The sequence below is a fragment of the Podarcis liolepis genome (genome assembly GCF_965112155.1).
Source record: "Podarcis liolepis genome assembly, chromosome: 13".
Taxonomy (NCBI): Eukaryota; Metazoa; Chordata; class Lepidosauria; order Squamata; family Lacertidae; genus Podarcis; species Podarcis liolepis.
Window position 1 is genome coordinate 10,817,603 of NC_139573.1, and position 11,498 is coordinate 10,829,100.

The 11,498-nt window shown below is 48.9% G+C and overlaps 1 protein-coding gene across 4 annotated transcripts in view; it reads left to right on the forward strand.

The window, feature by feature from the left end:
- CHD8 (chromodomain helicase DNA binding protein 8) overlaps positions 1–6,809 on the forward strand; it is a 63,849-nt gene extending 57,040 nt beyond the window's left edge. For all 4 annotated transcript variants that reach the window (XM_083471076.1, XM_083471079.1, XM_083471077.1 and 1 more), the window contains 5 exons: positions 525–776; positions 3,089–3,196; positions 3,306–3,485; positions 4,904–5,026; positions 5,449–6,809. In XM_083471076.1, the coding sequence (XP_083327202.1) occupies positions 525–776; positions 3,089–3,196; positions 3,306–3,485; positions 4,904–5,026; positions 5,449–5,946 (1,161 nt within the window). In that variant the 3' untranslated portion in view covers positions 5,947–6,809. The remainder of the gene's footprint in view (positions 1–524; positions 777–3,088; positions 3,197–3,305; positions 3,486–4,903; positions 5,027–5,448) is intronic.
- Positions 6,810–11,498: the final 4,689 nt, after the last annotated feature.

The following is an 11,498-nucleotide window of genomic DNA, read 5'->3' on the forward strand; positions in this document are numbered from 1 at the left end:
TTAAAGCCCGTGTTTGTTTGGCTTTCTATTGGGGACCCCCAGTCAGCAGACCCCTCTTTTTAAAACCTTTGTTTCGTGGACCTGAGTCCGAGATGCAGCAACTGGTTACGAGAGAGGGCCTTCTTAGTGGTGGCACCCCAGTTTCTCAAATTCTATCCCCTGCCAAGCAGATTTGGGTTCCTTTCAGCATGGCTTGTACACAGCCCTCCCAAATCAGCCAGTGCCTAATAATCTGCCGTTCTCCAGAAGCTGCTCTAAGGTTGTGAAAGAAACCGATGTTTGCATAGTTCCTGTAAGAAATAGTTATCCACAGACTGATCCCAGAGCGGCTTGCGAAGATCAGCAATGAGGCACGATAAGAAAATACAGCTCAGTAATAAGAAATGGGCTTCTGTCCCTAAAAGGGGAAGGGAGGGGGTTTAGGATGATCCAATTTCCAGATGGAGGAGTGCCAAAGTGAACTTGGAGGATATGCTCTGCCTGTGGTCAGTCCTGACGGCCTCTTGTTCTCTTCCTTCTGCCAGGACCGAGTGCTCATCAACCGCATCGACTTGGTATGTCAAGCAGTGCTCTCTGGGAAATGGCCGACAGCGCAGCAGGGCCAGGTGGGATCCTGCCTCATGCAGGGAGAAGGCCTCCCCCGCCTGCACGGGGAGTACACCAGCTCTCCCATCCCCCACATCTGCCCCCTGGCGTCGCAAGAAGAAGGGACCGCCTCCTTCACCCGCCTCCGGCACAGCGGGCAAGAGAAGGAGTTTACCGTGCAGATCAAAGATGTGAGTGACAGCCGGGCTGAGGGTGGCAGAGCAGCCAACGTCTGTCCCCCTGATGTTCAGGCTGGCAACATACGCCAAGGAGGTTTGCCTGTGATGACTTGCCATGCTAATACCGAATCTCCCCTGATCAGAGCCGAGGCTTTGGTCCGGAGATGGATGAAGCAATTTCACTTTTTTGCACTGAGGCACCTCCGTTGTACAGCCTTTTTTAAAAAACAAAAACAAAAAACAAACTGTTGGTTAAGGGTCAGTGGAATGAAAGAGAAGTGAAATATTGAAATCAGATTAAAAAAATAAAATACAGTAAACAGAGATTCTTTGCCAACCTAGTTCTCTCCAGATGTTGGTCTATAGCAGTGTTTCCCAAACTTTGGTCTCCAGCTGTTTTCAGACTACAATTCCCATCATCCTTGACCACTGGTCTTGCTAGCTAGGGATGATGGGAGTTGTAGTCCAACAACAGTTGGAGATGTGTGTTTGGGAAACACTGGTCTACAATAACTCCCATTCTCCGTGACCTGGTGGGAGTTACTGTTCAGCAGCATCTGGGAGGGCACCAGGTTGGGGAAGCTCCTTTAGGGAAGCAGGTCTTGCTATTGCCCTGGTCTCTGCCTTGGGCCTCATACTATTTTGGCCTTGCTTTCCCACTTGAAAAAGGATCCATTATCAGTCTCTTCCCAGGGGGTTTGCCAAGGCTGAAGATGTAGCCAAGCCCTCCTTTGCAGTCCGGATATGACAAACGCAGGAGAGGTTTTCTTGGTTGCTTTCACAATACACGAGACTGAAGTGGCCGGTTTTCTTCATACTTAATATTTTGGGGGAGGTGTATCAATTCCCTCTGATCTAATGCTCAAAGGTACTCCATTTTAGGGAAGCATCAGTGGAGGAAGCGACAGAGAAATAGCCTTGCTTTCTGTTGAGGCTCAGTATAGATGGGAATTTTCGGTGGTGGGTGAAAGTACTTCCTGTAATCAAAGAATTAAAGAGTTGGAAGGGACCCTGGGCCTCATCTAGTCCAACCCTCTGCAATGCAGGAATATATAGCTGTCTCATACAGGGATCCCAATTCTTACAAGGTTGCTTACAGGCTACGTTGAAACGCATTTGTAAGATAGTCGCAAAGTATAAGAAGCATCAGGATCCTTCCCACAGTTGGCCAGGAGACAGGGATGGAGGAGACAGTCTTACTGCAGAGTAAGCTGTGAGGTTGTCTTTGCCTGCCTCCCTTTTCCTTAAAGCAGATTTAGTCCCATACCTGCCCCCATTGTAAGTGCCGCCCTTGGGTCAAAAGCATTTCCCCATCCTTTTTTTATATATACACTTTTATTGATTTTTAAACATATTAATTCCAACATTCATACAACATAACTTCTCATCTTATACAATATTTTTGGACTTCCGTCAATGCCTCTGATGATTTTCTGTTCTTTATCATTTATTAGGCATTTCTTAATTTCATATTACCCTTACAGTGGTGCCTCGCAAGACGAAATTAATCCGTTCCGCGAGTCTCTTCGTCTAGCGGTTTTTTCGTCTTGCGAAGCAACCCGATTAGCGCTATTAGCGGTTTAGCGGCTATTAAAGGCTTAGCGGCTTAGCGGCTAAAAGGCTATTAGCGGCTTAGAAAGGGGGGGGAGCGAAAACAATCGCAAGACTTGCAAGACTTTTTCGTCTTGCGAAGCAAGCCCATAGGGAAATTCGCCTTGCGACGTGCATAGAAAAACGGAAAACCCTTTCATCTAGCGGGTTTTTCCTCTTGTGAGGCATTTGTCTTGCAGGGCACCACTGTAATTATCCTTAACTAATAATTCTCATTGTCTTTTTTTGCAATATTTCAAATAAGTCACCTTACAAAACTTCTTGCAAACCTACTAGCGTGATCTGTTCATCACAATTACTTTTCAAATAGTCCGTAAATTTACTCCAGTCTTCTGAGAATCTCTGGTCCCGCAGGTTTTGAATCCTTCCTGTTAGTTTATCTAATTCTGCATCGTCCATCAGTTTCATCCTCCATTCAGCATTTGAGCCAGTTTGGTGTAGTGGTTAAGAGCAGTGGACTTGTAATTTGGTGAACCCGGGTTCGCTTCCCTGCTCCACCGCACGCAGCTGCTGGGTGACCTTGGGCCAGTCACACTTCTTTGAAGTCTCTCAGCCCCACTCACCTCACAGAGTGTTTGTTGTGGGGGAGAAAGGAAAAGGAGATTGTTAGCTGCTTTGAGACTCCTTAAGGGGAGTGAAAGGCGGGATATCAAGTCCAAACTCTTCTTCTTCTATTTCCCCATCCTTGGCCTAACCTCTCGTGCTGTCCCTAGGAAGAGGGAATCAAGCTGACCTTCCAGAAGCACAAGCTGGTCCCCAACGGCACTATGCGCGACCGCCCCGCTCTCACTCAGAAGAAGAGTAGCAAGAAGATGGTGGAGGTAAGAGATGGGAGCCTCTGCTGTCCAGAGGACGGGGAGCGGAGGGAAATGTTTTGGTGGGGCACCCTCCCTTTTTCTTTCCCGTCTTACCATCTCTCTTGGGTCTCAGCTGGAGCTGCAGTGTCTGGAGGCACTAAGAGGCCCCGATATCGACCTCGAGGCCCGTATCCCGGTGGTGAACAAGACGGACGGGACGCTTTTGGTGGGTGACGCAGCCCCCCGGCGAGCCGACCTTGAGGTGTGGCTGCAGGCCCACCCAGAGTACGCTGTCGACCCTCGCTTCTTGGCGGTGAGTGTTTGCAGACCCACCTCCTCCTCTCCTGCTTCTGGGCTTTTCAGACCTTCATGTTCCCTGTCCCAGTGAACAGTGGTAGGGCATCTGCCTTGCATACAGAAGTCACAGCTTCAGTCCCCATCATTTCCAGGTAGAGATCTCCCCTGTCTTGAATTCCTGGGCAGCCACTGCCAATTAGTATGGGTAGTACTGAACTGGAGGAACCCAGTGGTCCCTGGTCAAAGGCAGCTTCCTATGTTCCCATTTGTTCCACGCTCAGCATAGTTTTCTGTCCCCAAGAGTGGCATGGCAGTAGTAAGAAACAAAAAGGACCATTGATAAAAACAACAATGCGTGCAAATTCAACAGCAGCGGGTATTTTGTATACATGGTAAAATCAAAGAGGATTTTCATCAATGAAAGAATGCTTTCATTAACAGTTCTTAAAAGCCGGGGGAAATTGTCTATCTGGTGCCCAAATGATAGTACTAAGAACTCCAGGAACATAGCAAGCTTCCGCCTTTTACCGAGTCCAGACCCTTGCTCCATCTCATTCAGCTTTGTCTACACTGACTGGCAACAGCTCTCTAGGGTTTCAGACAGGAGTTTCTCCCAGCCTACCTGGGGATACTGAGGATTGAACCTGGCATCTTTTACTTTGCAGCTGAACTATGGCCCTAGGTAGGCCTCCTTGGATGTTAAGCCTCTCAAACACCTTTTCATTCCAACTTTGGGTTCCAGGCCCCCAAGTCAACATGTCCATTTCTGGTTTCCTTGACTGGGATATTTACTCACTTATTACAGCTGTACCTTGGAAGCCAAATGGAATCCGTTCCGGAAGTCCGTTCGACTTCCAAAACATTAGATAACCAAAGCGTGACTTCCGATTGGCTGCAGGAACTTCCTGCACGCAATCGGAAGCCGTGTCAGATGTTCGGCTTCCAAAGAACATTTGCAAACCAGAGCATTCACTTGCAGGTTTGTGGCGTTCGGGAGCCAAAACGTTCGACTCGCAAGGCATTTGGCTTCCAAGGTACGACTGTATTATCATTTATATCTTCTAATAGTCTCAGGGTAGCACAAGTGGCTGTTCCCTCCTTTGCTCCCATTTTATCCTCACGGTGACCTTTTTTAGGTAGGTTGAGACGTTAAGACTGTCCCGATGCTCATGGATTTGAACTCCTCGAGATTTCCCTGTTGATCCAAGTAATTTGCGTTCTCTCTGCCTCTGGATTATAGCTTCCCGTCAGCATAGGGGATCCTAGTACAGATTACAATGCCCTCTTTCTGATAGCAATCTGTAGACGAGAGCCTGATTTTGTACAAAACAACTGAAACAAACCTTTTCTGGATCTCTAGGGTTCAGATACACATGGCCCACCCTTGCTCCACAGGACAGCGACTAACTCTTATCTCTTTTTTCCTCTCGCCAGTACATGGAGGAGCGGCGGAAGCACAGGTGGCCTCGCTTTCCCAAGCCTGTTCCAATAGAACCGGCCTGCCTGATGGGTTTGGAGCGGATGCAGGCAGCCAGCATCTCTGCTAACGGCAAGAAGGTGATTAAACTGCAGCCATTCCCTCTCGCTCTTTGCATCTGGAATTTCCTGTCCTATTATAGCTAGCCAAAAAGGCTTCTGGTTTCTTTCTATAGCCGTTCGGTAATAAGAGTCTTGATTTTTATTTGCTGTTAAAAATGGCAGCTGAAAAAACTCACGCCCTTCACAGTTTTCCTTTATCCTTTTTTTTTTTTAATGAGTTTTGCATTCTCCCTGGTGATCTGTATAGAGACATGCCCTACAAATGGCACGCATGGAGACAGTTTGAGGCAGGCAATAAAGATGGGAGGGAAGGGAATAGCCTACTAGATTTTTCCCTCCTCCAAGTGTTAGAATCATAGAATTGTGGAGTTGGAAGGGAGGCAAAAGCCCCCCTAGTCCAACCCCCCTGCAACGCAGTATTCTCTTTTACTTCTCCCTAGAGCTTCCTGCCCGATCCCACCATGAACCGCCTCCTTCCCGGACCAGTTGGGGCCGAGAGTGCCCAGAAGCGGGGCCGCCAGACCCCCATGGAGTTTTCCAACATGATGGCTCTGATGGGTGCCGGGCGGGTCCAGCTGGGCGCCGCGGGGCCCCTCTCCTTGCACCATGCCCACTTCCAGGCCAGCACGGCCCACGGCTCTCCCTTACAGTACATGCCCTTTTCGACTGCCGCCGCTGCCGCCTCAGCCTCCGCCGCCTCGTCCTCCGCTGCCGCAGCCCTGCTCCACCCTGGCCTGGGCCACCCCGGCTACGCCACGGGTGCCTTGCACCTGGGCCACCCACAGGCCGTGGACGAGGACGACGAGGAAGACGAGATGGACGACTTGTCTCAGGGCTACGCCAGCTCGGAGCGGGACTTCTCCTTGCTCGACGACGACCCCATGATGCCAGCCAACTCCGACTCCAGCGAGGAGGGCGACGAGGAGGGCGACGACTGAGCATTTTTCGCGCCCGCAAATGGGCAGGACGCAAAACAGGGTCCAGTTGACTGGGACTTAGCCGTCTCCTCGTTGTTGAATTTGACAGGCCCAGGGACAGGCCAGTTGGGTTCTCCCTCGTTCCGACACACACGTGGCTTGCGGGAAGGGCAAAAAGCGAGAGGTTCCTTCCAGCCTGGGAAGGTCCGGTTAGGCAACCGCTCTCCTTGCGTGGCTTACTGTTTTTTCTTTTTTTAACAAAATATGGCTGTTGGTTTGGTTGGCGAGCCCTGCCGGCATTTGGTATCCATTGTGAAACTGTTCTTGTGAGCTGCAGTCTTGATCTGCCTGGGCAGCAAGACCACAGCGGGGGCCCTGTCTAGTCGAGACGATCTGGGTATAGTTAGCAGCTCCTCTTCTCCCCCTGCCCCACTCCCCTTTTGGCTCTCCCCCCACAGCCTGTTCCATTTCTCTCCTTCCCTCCCTCCCCCCCTCTCCCCCCCACCCCAGGTTCATGTGCTGTAACATAAATGCGAAAAGAGGGTGGGGCCTCCCCCTTTCTCTCCGTCCCCCTGTCTCCATGTGGGTGGGGTTTATATTTATAAATATGTAATATGTCTTGTGTAATATGGCCGAGGCTGTGGGGTTGAACTTGTGGGGGAGTCAAGTCACGGAGGGTGGGTTTTTGGGGGGTGGGGTGGCAAGGGGCTGTGGGGGGAAGAGAAGGTAGAGCTTCCTGTAGCTGGATTTCTCCTTTTTTTTCTTTCATTTTTTAATAAAAGGAACAAAATGCACACACACACACGGGAGAGAAAAAACCAATTCCACCCCCCATCCTACTCCTCCATGCTGTTGTATCAATTGCATAAAAATCTTCCTGAGAATTGGGACGTGCATCTGTGTTGTCTGGTGTGTGTTTCTCTCTTCGTCCTTGCAAATAAAGAGTCATGCGAAGTCCAAGTAAAGCAGGCATGTCCAAAGTCCGTTTCGGGGGCCTAATCCGGCCCGCCAGTCGGTTTAATCCGACCCCTGCAGCAGTTTATTTCCTGGGGTAAAATCCCACCAAAAAAAACCTCTACAACTTCAATCCTTAAAAAAGAAAAGGTCAACAACTTTGGTTGGCCCTTCGATCGGCCTTCACGGCCCTTCACTTCATCAAACCTGGCCCTCTTTGAAAAAAGTTTGGACACCACTGAAGTAAAGACTTAGGATCTAGACAGCGCCTCCCCTCCCCCCCCCCCACTTCCTAAGAGGTAGTACAGTGGTACCTCTGGTTACGAACTTAATTCGTTCTGGAGGTCCGTTCTTAACCTGAAACCGTTCTTAACCTGAGGTGCCACTTTAGCTGATGGAGCCTCCTGCTGCCGCCGTGCAATTTCTGTTCTCATCCTGAAGCAAAGTTCTTAACCCAAGGTACTATTTCTGGGTTAGTGGAGTCTGTAACCTGAAGCGTCTGTAACCCGAGGTACCACTGTATATCTGTTTGGGACAACTTATACCTGTTTTAGTAGCAGAACTCATGCTTTGTACACTAAAGGTCCCAATTTCAGTCAAAGGCTCGGAGAAGGAAGCTCCTCTTTCAAACCCAGGAAAAGTGCTGCTAAGCAGTGTACAATACAGAGCTAGACTGCCCAGTAGTCTGATTTGGTGTAAGTTGGCCTTCTGTGCTGTAACAACCTTTTTTCAATTACCGTATTTTTCGCTCTATAAGACACACCGGACCACAAGACGCACCTAGTTTTTGGAGGAGGAAAACAAGAAAAAAAATATTCTGAATCTCAGAAGCCAGAACAGCAAGAGGGATCGCTGCGCAGTGAAAGCAGCAACCCCTCTTGCTGTTCTGGCTTCTGGGATAGCTGTGCAGCCTGCATTCGCTCCATAAGACACACACACACATTTCCCCTTACTTTTTAGGAGGGAGAAAGTGAGTCTTACAGAGCAAAAAATATGGTATTATTTCATACCCTCAAACTCTCCCTACCATCGATTCAGGCTGCAATTTTTTGGCATGCTTTCCTGGCAATAACGTCCACTGTGTCCTTCAGCACATGCGCCTAGGAGCATCCTTCACGGTGCCCTGTTTTTGCTCTGATCCTGAAATGCCTACCCTCCATCAGAAGGGCCACAGCTCAGGAGAGGAGCATCTGCTTTGTGTGTAGAACATCCCAGGTTCAATTGCCTACGTCTCCAATTGGGGTTGGGAGAGATGTCTGCTGGGAACCCTGAAGACCCAGTTCCAGCCAGTGTCGACAATATTGAGTTTGATGGACCAGTGGTCTGACTCAGTACGACTTCCTATGTTCCAATAGATGGATTGTAGCTCTCCCACTGAGAATCGGAATTGTAAAGTTGGGGAGGGGACCCTGAGGGTCATCTAGTTCAACCCCTTGCAATGCAGGAATATGCAGCTGTCCCATACGGCGATCGAACCTGCAGCCGTGGTGTTAGCAGCAGCACACTAAGCAACTGAGCTATCTAGGCTGCTTCTCCGTTTAAAAAATGAAAAAGCTGCAAGGATGATTTCTCAGCCAAGCAATTTTCCCATGCTGCCTCTTCCTTTTTTTCCAACTTGCTGTAAGGTGTGAACTTGAGAGCCCTGTGGCATCAGGCCAAAGCACTGTTCTCACAGTGGCCAAGCAGTTGCCCATAGGAGCACAACGGCATTCTCGGCTCTTGTGATTCCCTGCAACTGGCATTCAGAGGCACGCTGCCTCTTGACAGCTGTGGTGAAACACAGCTATTGTGGCTAAAAGTGTGAGTCTTCCATAGATTTATCTGATCCTCTTTGAAACTTTAGCTGTCAAATATGATGTTGGTTTGTTTGGAACAATGACTTGGGTTCAAGAGAGAATATCCATCCTTCCTTTTGGTGGCTACCTGCACCAGTTAGGCATAAAGCACCTTGAAAGAAGGGACCCACAGCCAAAACGTGTGATCAGCCATTTGAGCCCAGGATCTTGCATGCAGAGTCCAAATATTATGGCTTATAGTTGTTGCTCATTACTGGCTCAATCCCTGGCATCTCCAAGTAGGGCTGGGAAAAAGACCCCCATCTAAATTCATGGAGAGAAACTGACAGTCGCTATAGGCAGTGGTGGAGAGTCGCCTTACTAGGGCAGCTAGCTTTGAGCTTTAACACTTTCCTTTTACCACCCTGCCCCACCCCAAGCCCTGATCTGCCTTTAAGAGCTAGCATAACGCTTCTAACGGAATGAGCTAGACCAGTGTTTCCCAACCTTTTTTGGGCAAAGGCACACTTGTTTGATGAAAAAAATCTCGAGGCACACCACCATTACAGCCCCGTGACGTCAGCGCGCAGCGTCACGCCGGGAGGGACGCACGAAAGTGTAAGTTTCAATTTTTTCCCCTCCCCCTTGCCGGGGAACCTCCAAGCTTTGGGGGTGGGGGGGGGAGGAGGCAGCAAAGCGAGGCAGGAAGGAGAGCGCGGCTTGGCTGGGTGAGCTTTGGTAGGGGCAGGGAATGAGAGCCGCGAGGCGGGCGCTGCCCGCCGAGCTCGCAGGCAGCCAGGCAGGCAGACTGCGTGAGCCCTGCGCTGGGCGGCCTCTCCTCGCCGCCCCGCCTCTCGCCGCCCGACTCGCCCGCCTCCCTCCAGGCAACATCTCGCGGCACACTAGTGTGCCGCGGAACAGTGGTTGAAAAACACTGAGCTAGACCCTAGTGGTGCTTCAAAGTTCAAGCAGCAAATACATTGATGATTCCGTTTGGTTAAAAATGAGGTGCCACCATTCATCGCTTGATACAAGAGCTGTGGGTGCCAGAACACAACAGGTGCCATGGACTAAAAATAAAAATTATGGCACTTTGTACAATTGTACATTTTGTACACACACTAAGCACTGGCTTTTAACGGACAAAGGGGTGTTATAAGAATTCTAAGGTCTCAAATACAGAATAAATATTCATAAATGCGCACACATCTAAATATATAAATCATGTGTCTGAATTAGTACAGGAGAGCAATCCTGAAGCCAGTTTGACTCTCCCAATGACCCCAAATATTCCTCTGCAGTAAGGGAGGCAAATGGGGAAAGCCTTCCCATTGTCTTTTCACTAACAAATCCTGTTTTAACGGCATATTTGTGTATGAATAGGGTGAGCCTGTGACCTGGATTCAGGAGCCAAAGTATTAACCACAAAAGAATGGCCAGGTAATGCAATCAGAGACCATTTCTAGGTATCCTAGCAGACGGGATTTCTGCTGTAGACCAGCTTCCTATGATAGATGGATGATTTGGGGGTGTTCTTTGGCTAAGGGGGTTGGACAATGTCGAAAATCTTTAAAGGTTCCTGCACAATTTTGTTCATGGTCTCTCCCTCCTTGGAAGGAGGAGAGGGAACTCTGAGGCAACAGAAAAATACCTGCCTTGTTTTCCACTGGATCCTGCCTCCATACATCCTTCTCTGACTGATCACAGACGTGAGGGACTCAAGAGTCCCATGAGGAGCTGGGCAGCAACAACCAAACCCCAATTTTTACATCAGGAGCATTATTATTGGGCGTGCTTGTAGCCAATTTTTATCTAGGCTAGGGACCTAATCATCCGCCAAAACCAGAGCACAGCCTCCTTTTCTCTTTCACTACACATGCTTACTGAGATGGAACATGGCAAGCTTTCATCAAGCAGCCATATGCTCTTGTGCATAGACGTCGTTTTACTTCTGTTTTTGTCATACTTGCTCTTATTTTGAAGGCAAATTTTGTTTTCAAGAACTCTCCTGTGGGTGTCTTGACCGTCAGCTCTGTCAACTGCAGCCAACAGCTTGAGCTTTTCCTAAGTTAGTGTTGGCAGCTTTTTGGACACCGTTGACAGAATTTTCTTGAAGAGAAGTTATAGGCGAAAGTCTTCCAGTGGTAGAAACTTTGGTCCAGATTTCATTTGGGTACCATTGGTTTTGGCAGAGATGGTTTTGCAGGATATCTAGCAGTTCCTGTAAAGCAGGCTTGGAGAAATGGTTGGCCTTCTTGCTGTAGCTGAACCACACTTCCCATCAGTCCCAAGTAGCCTGGCCAAATGATGGGAGCTGTAATTCAGCAACAGCTGGAAGGTCAGAGGTTCCCTACACCTGATGTAAAGTGAGCAATGAGTCTCTCTCCACCACCCAATCCACCTCTTCTGCCCTACTTTACTCAGATATTTGCTTCTTCCTTTACATTTGTAGGTCAAAACAAAACATCAATATTTTGGGACAATCTCGTAGCCAAATGATTAAGAGGTGATAGAAGTTTATAAAATTTGTGCATGCCATGTTGAAAGTGGATAGAGACCTTTTTCTCCCTCATAATACTAGAACTTGACATTCGATGACACTAAATGCTGGAAGATTCAGGATGGGCAAAAGAAAGGACATCGCTGTGCATAGAAACTATAGAACTCACTCCCACAGAAGGCAGTGATGGCCACCAATTTACACAGCATTAAAAGAAGGCTAGATGAATTCACGGAGGAGAGGGCTACGCTCTGTGTTAAGTTGTGGGTGAACATATCAGACGACACAGCGATTCTTCAGACAGCTCTTGTTTATTCACAGGCCAGAACAGAACTGGGCTGAAG